The sequence below is a fragment of the Thalassophryne amazonica genome, chromosome 1 (assembly GCF_902500255.1).
Source record: "Thalassophryne amazonica chromosome 1, fThaAma1.1, whole genome shotgun sequence".
Taxonomy (NCBI): Eukaryota; Metazoa; Chordata; class Actinopteri; order Batrachoidiformes; family Batrachoididae; genus Thalassophryne; species Thalassophryne amazonica.
In genome coordinates, this window is record NC_047103.1 from 60978511 (window position 1) to 60996202 (window position 17692).

General features: G+C 42.7%; 1 protein-coding gene across 1 annotated transcript in view; it reads left to right on the top strand.

Annotated features, from left to right (window-relative positions):
* emilin2b (elastin microfibril interfacer 2b) overlaps window positions 1-17402 on the top strand; it is an 85871-nt gene extending 68469 nt beyond the window's left edge. Inside the window, exons 6-10 of the mRNA XM_034170938.1 lie at window positions 15150-15303; window positions 15381-15434; window positions 15522-15566; window positions 15641-15757; window positions 17068-17402. Of these exons, the coding sequence (XP_034026829.1) occupies window positions 15150-15303; window positions 15381-15434; window positions 15522-15566; window positions 15641-15757; window positions 17068-17399 (702 nt within the window). The 3' untranslated portion in view covers window positions 17400-17402. The remainder of the gene's footprint in view (window positions 1-15149; window positions 15304-15380; window positions 15435-15521; window positions 15567-15640; window positions 15758-17067) is intronic.
* The last annotated feature ends 290 nt before the right edge of the window (window positions 17403-17692 follow it).

Here is a 17692-nt window from a genome sequence, read left to right on the forward strand (position 1 = left end):
CTGGGGGGTGTCGGCGGGGTCCTTGGGTCCGAACAGCTTCTGGCTCCGGACCGTTAGCGCTGCTGGGAGCGCACCACGCCAGACCGCACTTTCTTTTGTTGTTTTTGTATCACTGTTATGTATTAAATTCAGTTAGCCTTTGTACCGTGCTCTGCTTATTTCATACTGGGTCCTTCAAACGCTGGTCGGTTCTCCGAGCTGCGTCCGACACATAACATATGTTTTTTGTTAGTATTTTTATTGTTTTTTATTGTTGTTGTGTTGACTAACATGGGCGCCTTTTTTCTGTTTTCTGTTTGCTGCAAGCCAAATCTACCTACGGGTACAAATAAAGTTACCTGAACCTGAAGGTCCTCAGGAGTACCTCCTGCACTCCAAAGGACCTGAGTCGCCTCAGCAGGTCAAGTCTGCTCTGGCCTTTCTTGTAAAGTGCAGTACTGTTGTTTGAGCAGGGTCAGTTTATTGTTGAGGTGAACAACCACGTACTTGTAAGAGTCCACTATCTTAATATCCGTTCCCTGGATCTTCATTGGTGTCGGTGGAGGGCGCCTGTACACGTGGAAATCCACCATCAGGTCTTTGGTTTTCCTCACATTGATCTGGAAGCGGTTCCACTGACACCAGTCCAGAAAGTTCTGGGTCACCCCTCTGTACTCTCTGTTGTCCTCGTCAGAGGAACGTTTGCAGGCAACAGGTGACAGTTGTACATGAAGTTGACACTGTAGAGCTGGCATGCCCAACCAGTCAATCGCTGAGTTCCACTCGATCACGACACTGGTGCTGTAACAGACAGTGCTGCTATAACGGATTGATGCAGAAGGTGGCAGCAAAGCACCAATAAGGATGTCGGCTGCCGTTAAACACGATAAAACAAGAAGGTGGGGCTTCTTGGTGCAGGATGCAGAGGAGAAAAAATTAAAATGAGAAAAAAAAAAGTTTTTGAAGCAACATAACAGCTTTAAGAGACAAAAGTTACACTTTGGATAAAACGGTATGTAAATAGTTCAAAAGTCAATATTTTTATTAATTTATTTTTCGTGCATTTGTTGTGTTTGTGAATGCAAATAGTGAGCCATTAGTAGAGTTAAACTGTGACTATTAATTCTGTGATTTACTGCTTTTGTTTTGTGTGTGTTCATTTTGTGTAATGTTTACAAAATTGACATGGGTGAGCTGTTTCAGTAACAGTTTATAAATATAATACAGAGATAAACTGACTATTAATACTGTGATTTCCTGCTTTTGACAATAATGACAGTCTTTGTGGTTTTCTTTTATTTATTTTTTCAACAAGGCATTTTCATCCACACCAGCTGCTGCTCTCTGGATAGCTTCTCTTTTTCTGACCATTCTCTGGAAACCGTAGATGGGTGTGCCTGAAAATCCCAGTGGATCAGTAGTCAAACAGCTCGTCTGTCACCAACAACCATGCCACAGTCACTTAAATCCCCTTTCTTCCCCATTCTGATGCTCTGTTTGAACGCCAGCAAGTTGTCTTTCATTACATTCAAAGGCGATCACAAACCCAAAACAAACAATGTGCCAGAGCTTTTGTCTTTATGCACCCTGCCCACTACTCCAAAGAAATGTCACTTACTTTTCACACACAACAACACAGATGGTCGCAGAGGAGATCAAACGCAGGAACTTTTCACTCATGGTTTAATTTATGAACAAAACTAATTCTGGACAGTTTATCCACATTAACGGCAACTCTTATTTTTACATTTTAAGTGAAAATATCTCACATATCTTTTAAAGTAATGTGCTAATTCTGAAAGTTTGAGCGTTAACTGACACATGCGCCAAAAGGCATTATGGGAAATGAGTCTCATCACTCTCCCTGCCCGTCAAAATGTATAGAACATTGCCATCTACTGGATGGGAGTGTGAATAGACCAACTGTAACTTTTGTGTGGTATTCCACTTTAAAATGTTACACTGTCGTGAAACTGAAATAAACAAACAAAAAAAAAAGCCAATTTTTCACAAAAGATGCTGTTGAATTAATACAATTCTCATCATATCAACAAAACACATTTCTTTTGAATGATTGATATACCCACAACATGAAATGGAATGGTAACGCATCATTCACTAATATTTTCCTATGCATAAAGACAGTGTCTGACACCCCCTGTAAATTATGTAATTATGCCTGACACCCCCTGTAAATTATGTAATTATGTCAGTCCACCTGTAAAGTTACTGGTAACTTGCGTGTTGGTTTTTACAAATAAATGTGTATTTGTAAAGTGTTGCCACAGTTACTTTGAAAAAGTAATCCAGTTACTGATTACTCATTACTCCTTGAAAAAGTAACTTAGTTACATTACTGATTACTCAATCTTAAAAGTAACTAAGTTAGATTACTAGTTACTTTATTAATCACTTTCAGCAGCTGCTGACAACAATCCCCTGCCACCTCAATATGAAAATGATAACCTGTTTTGCCAATACTCACTTTATAGTCACTCTTTCTTGACTTCAATGAACATAAATACTTGTTTTATAAAAAATGAAACAAAGACATCTTTCTTGACCTCATATTTAACAGTTGACAGCACTGTAATGATAAAACTTACTATTTCTAACCAACATTGTTTATAAATGTAACTATTAAATTCTTTCCAACATTTTTCTAACATTTAAATTCTTTCTAAACATTTAGTTGTTGAAATTATTATTATTATAAGTAGTAATAGTATGAAAAAAAATGTCTTCAAAAGTGGACCTTCAATCTAGGGCCTATGGCTGTTGTTACCGGTGTGAGGTGCTCAGCACTCCCCCTTCTGAGCACGGTTTTAATTCTGCTATCGACCCACAATACAAAAATAATAGTAACGCACAGTGATTTGGAGAAGAAATTTTCATCTGATTACTGATTTGGAAAAAGTAACTTGTTAGATTGCTGGTTACTGAAAAAAACGGTCAGATTAGAGTAACGCGTTACTGGCACTGTTTGTAAATATGTCATTTTTTTCATTTGTAAAAAAAAGGCATTTGTAAATTGAAAATTCGGTTTGTGAAGTGTGATTCAGCATTTGTGGATCATCGATCAGACGCATTCATCGCTTTGCTCACTTACACAATATCATCAATTTCTATTTACTCACTAGATGGAGGACCGGGCTGATCTGCTATTTTGCTGGTTGTTGCCAGAGTGCTACCATCTTGGTTTGCATCCAAAAACCAGACATAAATAGAAATCAATGTGGACATGATCAATGTTTTTAAGAGAGTTTCACCATAAATCTGCATTTTCCGTGGTATTACTGTGCTGTTACATTTATTCAAACTCAGTCCCACATTTGTACAGCCAATATTTGTCAAAACAAATACAGAAGATAAGATTATTTATATAATTTATATGAATTTGTTCGTCCCAGTCCAGACAAAAAATAATACCATCAGTTTATCAACACGCTATGTCTGTCACATCACAAGATACTAGCCTGATCCTTAATTAATTTCATTACGAAGTTAAGTTAAAGATGGGATTCATTGGTGAAAGTAAGAGCTTCATCTGCGCATATTAAAGATATTAATATTAAAGATGGCTGTTAACCCACCTGCAGCACCACTTTTACAGAGCGCTTCTCCATGAAAATATCAACTAAAATATAAAACAGCCACACCAGCCAGGGTGAAAGTAAGATTATTCAATAATTTCTGGTCCAAGTTGAAAGAAATCTGAACACTAGACTGGAATATTCACTATATCATAATTTCATTTGTGTATATTCTTATATTAGCAGAATATACTATGTCAAAGCGACTGTCATGTCACCCACCAAATTGAGAGAAAAAACTTTTCCAATCTATGAATTTGCTCTGACAGAATATCTCATAAGTCTCAATTTATCCCTTTTTAATGAGCCTTGGGTTTTTTCTTCACATCAACCTGATGTGAAGAAAAAAAAAAGCCTTGAAAAAGAACTGTGTTGCACAGCTTCTTGTGTGTGCTGGCACTCTGTAACTCCATTGGAGTTAATTTTGCGATGTGGTGTAGCCTTACTTTGTGAAATACAGACACCACACAATTCCAAAGAATTGTGAAACAAAAGCGCATAACAAGTGGATGGAAATGCGCATAAATGCATTCTTCCTTTTGCTGCATTCACGAGAATTCGCTTGAGTTGTGAGCTAATAAGAGAGAGAGGACCAGTTCCTGCTGTAGTAACGTTACATGTCAATACTGTTTGTTACCATGATATAATATTACAAATGGTAAAATAACCAAAATTATTGTTCAGTCTTATTTATGAAAGGTAATCCCACGCAATCTGGTTTCTATAATGCTCTGGTTATTGCAACCGTAAGCAGCACAAAATACTGAAATTTGCTCACTCTTCATTGACTCCTGTTGACTCTGGTGCGAGCCTATTGTGAAGAGACCATCCAATATGGCGACGATGCTGGATTACGTTGCAGCAAGTTATGAGGTGTCTACGTATATAATGTCTATGGGGCGGGGGGATGAGTAGAGTGCCTTGATTGGAGAGTGGCGTCAACTCAGAACATGGCGCGATTTGGGGTCTAACTGCGCTGAACTACTGAATGGACCTTTTCATGTTTTCAACATTTTTTTAAAATCATTTAACTACATACAGCAACACATCCAGGTACAGTTGTTATCAAAATAAATATAAAAATAGCTAAGCTATCAAATTTAGATAAATTTACAATTTATGATTGTAATTAATTTAAAGCCTGATTTATGCATCTGCTGCTCTTTAATTCCATGTCATGCAACGACGTGTGTGACAGTTTTAAAGTTCTCCATCTCTGGATTATGCTTTATTATAGACAAATTTGACCCTCAACAAGCTTTTCTTTCTGCAATCATCACCTCCAAATCAAAGGTAAGTTATACATTTTCCTTTTTTACCGACTTTGTGCTGTACATGTGATGTGGACTTTTCTGATCCATTTATCAGCGTGCGCGCTATAAAAACTGTTATAATATGATGGCAGGCGAAGGATTAAAAGCAGAAAAGTGTCAAATCACAGCCTTTTGTGTTTGATTTAACAGGTGCACGTCAGGCTGCAGGTCCGAGTCTGAACACCGTTTGAAAAACTAAACGGTCAGACTTTTAGTCACAGAAATGATTCCTCTCCAACTTCCCACAAATCGGCGAGTGTCAGAGCTGAACTTTAATTTGTACCTCTGCACGTCCAGACTGCTCTGAGTTTTTTAATAGAAATACATTGTGATCAGATGGGACATTTTATCCGATGTGAGCGAAAATCTGTATATAATAAAATCCATTATGTACGTTGTTTATTACATGGAAAACAATACAAAACCTTTTTTGCCCAGTGACTGCGAATATCTGGGTTATACAACGATGGTTTAGTTGAGATGTACTGTACATGGGACTGAACATTAAATTTCCCTACCCCGCAAAGCTTTGATAATGATGTCGGCTTCCATCCCACATGGCTGACTTTATTTTCCCAAATTTTTCTTCTGTTCGGATCTGAAGGGAATCTGTACATCTTGAAGCCCTTGCTGTGGCTATTTGTGCATCCAAATGCACAGGAACCTGGCATTTTCAGCGAATAAATAAATAAAATAGCTGGATTTGCATGCAGACACATTAACAGCCAGCGCTATTTTTGCCCCAAGATGGCACCAAGACTCGTGACCAATTTTTTTCACTGGTCATGTTGCCACTCTCTCTAATAAAGGCACTCTAGCGATGAGAGGAGACTCATTTCCCATAATGCCTTTTGGTGCATGTGTCAGTTAACGCCCAAACCTTCAGAATTAGCGCATTACTTTAAAAGATATGTGCGATATTTTCACTTTGTAAAAATGCCATTAATGTTGATAAACTGTCCAGAATTAGTTTTGTTTATAAATGTAACCATAAGTGAAAAGTGCCTTGCTTTTGATGTCTGCTGCTACTGTCTGTGCTGTTGTATGTGGAAAGTAAATGACACTTTTTTGCAGCAGCAGCAGCTGGCAGCCAGCCTGCCCCCTTCTGCTCAAGGAGGGCTGAGCTCCTCACAGCGGCCTGTCTGTTGCGAAACATGCAACAGACAGGAACTGACGTATGGTTTTAGGGTTTACAAATGTTTTTGACCATTAAGCTGTACCCACTATGCCAGCAAAAAAATGTTAGGGGACTGAAAGTTAGTGGAACTAAATTTAGCGGAATTGGTGTGCTGATGGTTTTTAAAGTTAGCTGAAAAGCTAATCCTCTAATGAAAAGTTAGCTTTTCTAATTTGCAGTGAGGGAATTAGAGGAACTGTGCCCACCACTTTGTACATCTCTCTCTCTCTCTCTCTCTCTCTCTCTATATATATATATATATATAATGACATCAGTGTTGTGTCAATGCTATAGCAGCTCTCTACAGCAGTGATTTTCAACCTTTTTTGAGCCGCGGCACCCTTTTTATATTTACAAAATCCTGCGGCACACCACCAACCAAAATAATATTATAATACTATTACCTCTGGTTTTGCGCAAAACCCAAATATCATTATTATTATTATTATTAATAGAAAATCGATACAGAAAACACAGCATTTCGAAAATCCTCAAGCATTTTGCGCTCTGATCTCAAGTTGGGCTGTCACGATTAGGAATTTCTGGAGACGATTAATTGTCAGACAAATAATTGCGATTGACGAATATATTGTCTTTTTTTTCTTTTTTTCCCCTTCTTTATATTCTACTATTGTAGTATAATTACACAACTCTGGAAGAACGTTTGGCTTCTGTGAGTGGAGAAACTGGGAATGGTGCAACATTTTTATTTTTATCTTCATTTTACATACAGTCCCAACTTTTTCTGATTTGTGGTTGTTTCTGTTGCATTTCTGAAATTGTTTCTCCTCATCAGTCACGTTTTGTGCTTAAACACTACATTAAGCTCAAGATTGAACAAATAAATACCTCTGGAAAATAACAGCTGTTAAAGTTCAGAGTTCTCACCTGCTTTTTGTGATCTGTGCATCTGAACATTGTTTTTTTTTTTGTGGCTCAGTTCATTCATATATTCTCATTTTTTAAATAAGTTTTTAAAGATATTTGACCGTTTATTTCATCTCATGATCTCATAAATTCAGCATACGACGCGCACATGGTGTGAACAGGACAGTAACGGCAGAATCACACCTTTAGAGAAAGTTCAGAGAGAAGTAAAGGCAGCTTCACGTTCCGTTTTGTTAACGTTCACTCGGGTTAAAATCCTCTCTCTGCTCCGTGCTCGCTGCGCACTGAACATGTCGCGTCTGCATTCAGGAATCTATAATGTGTTATAATGTCTTATCTGTTCAGTGTTCTCTATTTTTATTGGCTGTCTGATGCATCGAAGGATGGAGGGGTGTAGCGAGAGTGAAAAGAAAAAACAGAGTTCTTGTTGTTCTGAGCTTAGCCGTGAGCTGTTACTGGCGTGGTTCTAGCCGACAGTAAACATTACTTCGTTGCAGAATAAAGAGCAGTCTGCCGAAACTCCTTGTCATCTTTTCAACATCGTGTCGGACATTACTTTGGTGTCAGGAGTTGCTCCCCGTCCTTGCCGCCGCTCGCTCCCGCCCTCCGGGGCCGTGGCCCTGGTGGTGTGGTTCCGGGGCTGCCCCTATTGGTGGGCCTGCAGGCACCCTGTGTGCTTCCCTCGGGTTTGGGGTGGCTCCCTGTGACCCTGTGGGGGGGGGGTGTTGTCGGGGGTGCGTTCCGGCGCCGTTGGACCGCTCCCCTGTTGGTTTGCTGTGCTGCTGGTGGCTATGGGGGCTGCCTTTCCTGGCCCCCGTGCCCTTCCACTGCCCCTTCTGGCTCCCCCGGGGCACTGCGTCCTGGACCCACTTCTGTCGTCGCTCGCGGCCAGCCGCGTGGGTTCTGACGTGCCGGAGTGGTCCATTTCATATGGTAAGGTTTTGTACTCTTGTCTTGGCCCAACACACCAGCCACAGTAGTGATCGGATATTTAGCTGTGATTGAGGTCTCTGTGTGTGGATGGTCGCGTGTTTGTGGCCGTCACCACAATTCGGTTTTTGGGTGCTCTTAAGAGGATTAACACTACGGTGTTCTAGATTAGGGTATGGATGCTCACTAATTAGACAACAGACTGTTACTGTCACTGTTTGTTTATGTGTGGTTGTTTGTCATTGTATGTCGTATGGTTGGGGCCCCATCTCCTCGGTGTCTCACGTCACAGTTATTGTCTTCACCACTTGTTTCTCATTCTTGTCTGTCTTTGTGTTGTTTTGGTGGTCGGCCCTTCCTGATAGAAGCTGTCGGTTGGCTTTGAGTAGGATGTTGTAGGCTGATTGGGAAGGGCGGATGAGGGTCTCACACACACACACACACACACACCACATTCACTCATGCACTACATACCTTCTGTCTTGCAAGAATAAATTGCATATATGCGTATTAATGTTTATAAATGGTTCTGCCAGTGTGGCATTTACCATTACTATATATGCAGACAGGGGGGAAAAAAAGGAGTAAACCACCGGACCTTTGCTTGTCGATAGCGGTTAGCCGCAGCTAACTCGGACCCAGCTAACTTGCATTACCAGCCTGCAGATGCTAAGCGTAGCAGGGGAACGCAGACGATTGTCTGAGAGTCAAAGATGAGGTGATGGACAGTGTTTATGAGGGTACATCAGGGCATGACATGTAGCTTGGCCATTCGTCAGAGCACTTGGCCCATCTGAGACGAACAGTCAGGAGGCTAACTGCTGACGCTGGCTTCAGTTTGTTGAGCATGGTGGGGGGGTGCGCAGGCATGAGAAAGCCCACCAAAAGTGATGCTGTGCCGGATGTAAACAAACATGGTGGCGCCCAGTGTAACCAACTTCAAGGTAAAATGCCGAAATACTCTGGTAGGGCCAACTGGGAGGCCTTCCATGCCCAATTTGAATTGTTGGCACAGGCTGCTTGGAAGACAATAAAGCACTCCAGCTGGCTCTGTATCTTACAGATGATGCTTTAACATGCTTGCTGCTCCTTAGCCCAGCCGAAAGAAACAACTGCGGGGATTTAGTTGGGGCCCTACAGCAGTATTTTGGACAATGTAGTCACTCTGGTGTTCTGCATTCAGAGCTGTCAAACAGGCAGAGACAGGGCAGGGAGCCACTCCGTGCATTGGCTAATGACATTGAAACCCTGGCAAGGAGAACATACGTCCACATGCCTGCTGAAGTGCAAAGCGAGTTGGCCAGGGATAAATTCATCTGGGCCATCACCCCATGAGAGCTGTGCATACAGACTCAATTGGTGCACCCCCGCACTCTGCAGGAGGCACCAGATCTGGCCTTGGAGAGGGAGATTGTAGGAGGTACTGCAGAGAGTGTCCATGTTGGGGACAGGCCAGTAGTGAGAATGGGGACACACAAGGGCCCAGCTCAAAAGAAGCCAGCTTGGGCTGCTGAGTTGACGACAGCTGTCCTCGCCGAGGCCCCCCTGTGTGTTGGGTGTGTGGCCAGGCTGGCCATATAAGTGTGCGGTGCCCAAAGCTGGCTGGTGCTAGGGGGAAATGGCCCAGGGTCTGTGTAGAAAAGACGACACAGACCCCTGCCCCTGTGTCCCACTATGCCTTGTCTCCAGGGGATGGAGTCCAGCAACACAGACCAGAAAACAGAGCTCCGCTTCCCCCAGAAGTAGATGACACTGCTGAATCGGCAAAGGTGGTGGGATGGGCTGATGTCTGAGATTTTTGTCATGTCCCTATCACCTTGGCGGGGGCTCCATGCATAGCCTTTGTTGACACAGGTTCCACCACAACACTGATAAGACCTGACGTGGTCCCAGTAGGGACACAGTTGGAACCTATTGTGGTGAAGCATTCTGCTTCGGACTCCAGCGAGGGAGGTTGCATCTCCTACTCTCTCCTGTGTCTCTGCTCCTACCTTCAAAGTCCCTACTTCACTGGGCTGTGAATTCTTCAAACTATATTAGATTAACCACAGAATTGATCAGCTGGTCTCTGAACACTACTGACACCATTTTTTCAACAAGGAAATCAGGGCTGGGGGATCCTGCATGCCTAGATGGAACCCACCCTGTGGGCTATGTTCTCGACACCTGGGAGAAATGGCGTATTGCATGCTTGGTGCCACTCTCTGTGGAGGACGTCAAAGATTTATTTATATTTGGTTTTATCTTAGGAGGGCTGGCACTTATTGGTTTATTTGCTACCCTGACCTACCGGAGAATTGGCAAGACAGCTGCCACCAGAACCACGACCCCTCACCTGTCATGATTAATGAGTTGGGCAAGGCAATACATTCTCAGACTGCGTTAACCCTTGAACTTAGACATAAGTTGGATAACATCTCGGAGAAAATGTACGCCTTGCAAAGGAAGATGTCAGAGACCAGGGAATACTCATAAATTGGATTTGGTTGTTCATGAGAGCTGCAAATGTGTTTTCTCTGCTCAGCTCTAAACATGGCAGGCTTATCAGCCTCTGAAGGTCAAAACGCCCTGTTGTTTACCAGGTTTGGGACAGCAGAGGTCATTTATAGCGACCAAGGAAGGAACTTTGAGTCGGGTGTGTTTGCTGCTATGTGCACACGCCTGGGAATGCAGAAGACTCAGACTACACCGTTACATCCTCAGAGTGATGGACTTGTTGAGTGATTCAACAGAACCCTGGCAAAACAACTTGCCATCCTCACTGCGGAACATCAGTGTGATTGGGACATGCACCTCCCTCTCGTCTTATTGGCCTATAGGTCGGCTGTGCAGGATTCCACCTCATGCACACCTGCCCTGCTCATGGTGGGGCAAGAGCTGTGGATGCTAGCAGAAATTACTTTTGGCAGACCCCCAGACTCACCAGCAGTGCCACCAGGTCCAGAGTATGCCGGGAACCTCCAGGACAGGACAAACTCCGCACATGCTTTTGCCCAGGACCAGCTGCAGAAAGCAGGGGTGAGGCAGAAAACAGACTTTGACTTGACAGCTAGAGGAAGAAACTTTAAGGCTGGGGACATGGTGTCGGTGTATAGTCCCATGAGGAAGAAGGGGCGGTGCCCTAAGCTAGATTGTCACTGGGTGGGCCCTTGTAAGGTATTGGGAGGCTGGGTAAGGTGGTATATAGGGTTCAGCTGCCACTTTGGGGAAGATGGGTGGCCCTCCACAGGAACAGGCTGGCCCCATACAGAGGGGATGTACATCCACTTTCATGCCCTGGGCCTTCAACACCTTTCTGGATAAACGAGACAGCCACACACCCAGACCTGATGACAGTCTACTGCATTAATTCCCACCCCCAAACTCACCGCCTGCTTCTCAGCACGTTGTCCAAAGATTACAGGTGCAGCCGCTGGTGTTCACACCGAGGCAGTCTGGGAGACAGAGGAGGTGCCCAGGCCACCTCAAGGATTTTGTTTGTGATCACTCTGCTGAGGGAATTTGTAAGGGGGGGGCAGTGTAGCGACCCTGCAGTAATGTTTGTGTTATAATGGTTTATCTGTTCAGTGTTCTATGTATTTTTATTGGCTGTCTGGTGCATTGAAGGAGGGAGGGGGTGTGAGAACAGAGCGCCTTTGCACAATGCCATTAAACCCCTCAAAAGGTAGGCAGGTGTGAGAGACAGAAAAATACCAGTGAGGGCTACCTGCGTGGCAGTCAGCATACTGTAAGCAAACATATGCAACTTTAAGCAAGACTACGAACACAACCATGCACCGTCACACACCAGCCTACACAGGGACTACGCCAAATCGGCGCAATTTACGCATCACAACGCAAGTGTATGCAAGCCCGGGGTGAAAGGTGCTTAAGTGTCTGCTTGCCAGCTGGAGCTTGGAACTTTTAAAATATTGAATTAAAATGGTTTTTTGAATAATAAAATCTAAGCTGCAGTCTGATTAGGAGTGAGAACAGAAATCAGAATCTGACATCTGATGTCACAGTTCTAATTTCAAAAGATGCATCATGAGAAGACCAGTGTAACTTTGTCATGTGACTAACTCAGACAAGTTTTTTCCATGCTGCCTTGATGGAAGGATAGACGTTTTGTGGTCAAGCCGAACCAACAGCTTTTGTTTACAGCTCGACTCTTTGATTGTGACAAACACATTTATATGTCCCGGATGTGTTTGTTTTGTTTTATCCCTTTTGTTCTCAGCCCAAAATTACTTTGCTGCCATCACAGAGTGCTCAACACAGACTTTAATGCCTACTCAGTTTTATATGAGGAATGACACACATTCAAACGCACACTATTACAACACATGCATGTGTGCCATAAAAGTGCACAAAGGCCCCACCCGCTGTGTAGTTTTATGCTTACAGCCTGCCTCTCTTCACACATTGTGTTTAACAGGCAGACGTCTCTGGCTTCTACAGTAAATGACTCTTAATCCCCAGGGTGAATAAACATATGGCTGTTCTTTTTTTAACATTTGGAGGTCTGTTGTATGGTTGTAGACCAGACAACAGCACAGTGTGCCGGCAGCAGTGAGGACTGATTGGTTGATAAACTCCAGGGTTTTCAGGAACGTTGATGAGTATGTGATGGGACCTCAGGCTGTCATCGACTGTTTTTGTGTTCGTAATGACAGGCTCAGGCAATCACTCACTGTTTGGCTGTTAATGCCGATCAAGGATATCCCTTTCATAAATGTAATCACAGTTGCATGTTTCTTGATTGAACATGGGGTGAAAATGTAGTGTTTCAATTCAGTTCAGTTTAAATAGGGCCAAATCACAACATAAGTTGCCAAGGTGCTTCACAAAGGTAAGGCCAAACCTTACCAAGCCCACTGAGCAAGCACTTAGACAACAGTGGTGAGGACCACGAGATGCCATCCTTGAAGCTGATACAACAGGTGTTTGATTTCCTATTTTCTGTTTCTTCAGCTTTGAGAAACTTTGTAAAAACCTTCGTAACTGTTAGAATGACGCCTCCGTGTTGAAGCATCACAGGACATGTTGTGACATGCCCACCTCTTCCACAATTTCTCGGATAGTCACACGACTGAAAAGCCACCGAAAGCCGTCTGAATCTTCCGAATGGTGGAAGAGGTGAGCATGTCACAACATCTCCTGTGAGACTTCAACACGGAGGCGCTTTTGCTCCGCCATCAGCTTCGTGCCCAAGCCAGCAGCATGAATTTCTCTGCAACTCTTTTCATGGCAAAATACTCTGTCACAGTGGAAAATCTGAGTGTAGGTGAGATTATCTGCAGTTGTCAGCATGTACAAATGAGTGTCATCAGCATAGCAATGAAAAGTACAACGGCGTCATATCTGACTAAGAGGTGCTATATAGAGGGAGAATAGCAGAGGGCCTAAAAGCGACCCCTATGGGGACAAGATTTGAAGTAACACTGTTATACAAGACACACTGAGATTGACTAGATAAGTAAGATGTCAGCCATGCGAGGCCATTACTGGGCAGTACGGTGGATAAGTGGTTAGCACTGTTGCCTCACAGCAAGAAGGTCATGGTTCAATTCCCACCTGCGCCCTTTCTGTGTGGAGTTTGCATGTTCTCCTCGTGTTTGTGTGCGTTTCCTGTGTGTGCTCCGGTTTCCTCTCACATTTAAAGACATGCAGGTTAGGTGAATTGGAAACTTTATAATTGTCCAGGTCTCCTTTGCAAAAGAAATCTCAATGTCAATGGGACTAACCTAGTTAAATAAATATTAAACTAAAATTACCTGTCCATTAGTATATGACCCACCGTGGCAAATGCAGCTCAAAGGTCTAACAATAGCAGCACTGTGGTGCTATCAGAGTCCATTGCGAGCAGATGATCATTCCACCACTTCAGGAATCACCTTCTCTGTGGAATGGTGCAGTCTAAATGCGGACTGCAGGATCTCAAAAAGGTCAGCAAGATAATCTACAAGCTGCTGTAAAACTTTTTTTTTCCAAGCACTTTACTATTAAAGGATATGTTTGATATTTGTCTGTAATTTTTTTTCATAAAACCCAGATCCAGATTAGGTTTGTTAGGAATAGGTTTGATCACTGCTGACTTAAAACTTGTAGGAACAGAATCTGAGGTTAGTGACAGGTTAATAATTTTCAGCATAGTGAGCCCAAGTGTAGCACATATCCTGAAACAGTTTAGTCCGCAAAAACACAAGTTGTGCTTTTAGCAAAATGCAACAGCACACCCAGCGGAACAGTAATGAAATTGGCAAGTTGGCACCATAGCAGAGTTGGGACCTACGTCAGTAACAGGATCTAGCAGTGAGACTAGAGCATGCTGGGATATTTTTTTACCTAATATTCTCTATTTTCCTCTTCAAAATAATAAGAATTCCTGAGCAATAAATGGTGTGCAACTTACAGGTGAGTGCCTTTGAATAAATGTAACCATAGTGTCAAATGGAACTTTGAATTATGCTTTTCTTTTTTTTTGCTAATTAAGTGTGAGTAGTAAGTCTTCATCTACTTCTCATAATTGATGATGTTCTTGTCTATTCAGTTTTTTGTTCAATACGTAAAATATCAGGGGGGATTTCAGTTTTGCCAAAGCCCAAATTGATTTTGCAAAATGTCATCTGAAGTGTGCAATAGCTAAAAGTATGAAATTTTCAAATATATACAACAAAGAAAATCAGCAAATTGTCTTGTCTGCAAAAATGGTGAATGGACCCATTTTTTATGTTGTCTTACTCATAGTCTTCGTTCTTTGACAAGCTACCGACTGATTTTTCTGTTGTCCAATGGATTATTTAATTGATGTAAAATAATTACAGTACAGGAATCTCCACAGTACTCATGGGGAGGTTTATGCATTGCGCCAGTTCACCTGCACACACAGAATGGAGCTCCATGGGGTTCAGTGCCTTGCTCACAAACAAGAGTAACTGGGCTTTGAGCCCTTAATCTTTCAGTTGGGGAGTGACTTGGAGTATGGTTACATTGAGTTTGTGAAACAGGACATTTTTTTCAGTAATCTAAAAACTAACCCATCTTAATTAAAAATTGAAGGCCCTGTTGATTTGAATCCAGGGAGAAATCACCATCCAATCAGTCAGCATTCCAAACAACTGGTGTTGTCTTCTAACATGTTTGATCATTAAACATCTGGACTTGCACCAACCTGCACTTGTCTCTTCTTGACCTCTTGTCTGACCTCCATCAATAACTCCAGAGTTGTCTGTTTTAGGTGTCCATACTGTGGAATCCGGTCATAAACAGGGTTCAACACCTGTAAAGAGTGTTGCAGGACCCCCTCTGGACACCACCTTACCGCAGCAACATGTGATGGAGACCGGACAGGCGGGCCCCCCTGGCATAATGACCACATCCAAATTGTACAAAGGGGCTGATGGCAGCATGATGCCTGTCCAAGGCTTTGCTGGAGCCCCAGGTGAGACATACCCACATAAGCAAACACTGTTCTACATCAGCATGGTTTCAAACCCATCTTTCTGTTCCATTTCAAAGCTGCCCCACTGAACTCTATCGAGTCCCCAAAGCCTGGCATGCCAGTGATCTCTGGTAAATAAATGCTCCTTTAGCTTATTATGCTCTCTTACTACTGATGCTTTAGAGATTGTTTCAGAACATTTCTTTTGTGCCCACCAGATGTACAGATGAGACCATCACTGCTGAAACCTGTCATCACTTCAGGTCAGAAATTAAGTTCACCAGGCTCCTGGCTCTGTTAATATTTGATCATAAATAATGTTATCATCCTTGTTTAGGTGAGGGGGTGTCATTCTCAGCAGGTTTGACTCTTCTGCCTTTCCATGGAGACGTTGGAATTATTCGGTTCAACAAGGTGCTGCTTAATGATGGAGGTCACTACGATTCTCACACAGGTATACTTCACTCTCCAAAGACATTAGATAAAGATGTTTATTTTGGCTGTCAATATGTTAAATATCTAAATAGCATAAGCACTAGTACTTTTTATCCCACCGGTGTGAAATACTGGGGGATATAGGGGTCAATTTTAAGGTCACAGTGAGACATTCAAGATATTGTCATTGCCACCCTTATAAAAACACCTTCACACAGGGATGGGGTCTGTTCAGCGGTCATGAAATTGCATCGAACACCACATGACACCAAAGAGGTGCTTGTCTGCCGCCAGTTGGGACATTGTATAAAACGTAAAAAAAACAATGATTTGCGAAACCTCTTCAACCTATATTCAATTGAATACAGCACAAAGACAAGATATTTAATGTTCAAACTGATAAAATGTATTGTTTTTGTGCAAATATTTGCTCATTTTGAAATGGATGCCTGCAACATGTTTCAAAAAAGTTGGGACAGTGGTATGTTTACCACTGCGTTACATCATCTTTCCTTCTGACAACACTCAATAAGCATTTGGGAACTGAGGACACTAATTGTTGAAGCTTTGTAGATGGAATTTGTTCCCATTCTTGCTTGATGTACGACTTCAGTTGTTCAACAGTCCGGGGTCTACGTTGTCATATTTTGTGCTTCATAATGCACCACACATTTTCAATGGGCGACAGGTCTGGACTGCAGGCAGGCCAGTCTAGTACCCGCACTCTTTTACTACGAAGCCACGCTGTTGTAACACGTGCAGAATGTGGCTTGGCATTGTCTTGCTGAAATAAGCAGGGACGTCCCGGAAAAAGACATTGCTTAGATGGCAGCATGTGTTGCTCCAAAACCTGGATGTACCTTTCAGCATTGATGGTGCCATCACAGATGTGTAAGTTGCCCATGCCATGGGCACTAACACACCCCCATACCATTACAGATGCTGGCTTTTGAACTTTGCGCAAACAATCTGGATGGTTTCCCTCTTTTGTCCGGAGGACACGACGTCCATGATTTCCAAAAACAATTTGAAATGTGGACTCATCAGACCACAGCACACTTTTCCACTTTGCATCTGTCCATTTCAAATGAGCTCAGGCCCAGAAAAGGTGGAGGCATTTCTGGATGTTGTTGATGTATGGCTTTCCCTTTGCATGGTAGAATTTTAACTTGCATCATCAAAGTCACGCATGTGTCAGGGGGCCTTACTCTTTCTGAGTATACGTTTTGCAGCAGAACACAAGAACAGGCCTACCATTGTGCTGATAATACAAACATTCTTTCCCATAAGTGGCTGTTTTCAAAGTGAAGTGTCACTATGTGTTTGCAGGTATCTTCACGGCTCCCACAGACGGTCGTTACCTTGTAAGTGCTGTGCTTTCAGCACAGCAAGGTGAGAAGATCGTAGCTGTCTTCTCGGTATCCAATCGCAGCATCCAGAGGCTGAACTCTGAGGGCTTCTCCTCCGGAGTGGCTGCGCCACCACTGCATGAACGATGTAACTGCAGCAGTTCAGTCTCACTAAATTTGGTCATTGCCCTGAAACGAGGAGACAGGGCAGGATTGGTCCTGATGGCCGGGAAGCTCGCCATCTCCGCTTCCTCTGAGGTCCTCTCTTCTTTCAGTGCCGTGCTCCTGTACCCCAGTCCATCAAAGCAATAGCCCCACCCCTTTCAAACACAACTGGAGTTTCATACAAGACATAAGTGGAGTGGGGTGAGGCTTATTTTTAACAGACATAAGAGCATATAAATAAGAGCGTCACACAGAACAGTGAGCTCTACTTTTAGTATATGCCATCTTTTATTTACAGTGAAGCAAATAAGTATTTGATCCACTGTCGATTTTGCAGGTTTTCCCATGTAGAAAGAATAGAGAGGTCTGTAATTTTTACTGTAGAATCTAAAAAAACAAAACAAAAAAAAAAACAATTCAGAGAATCACAACGTATGATT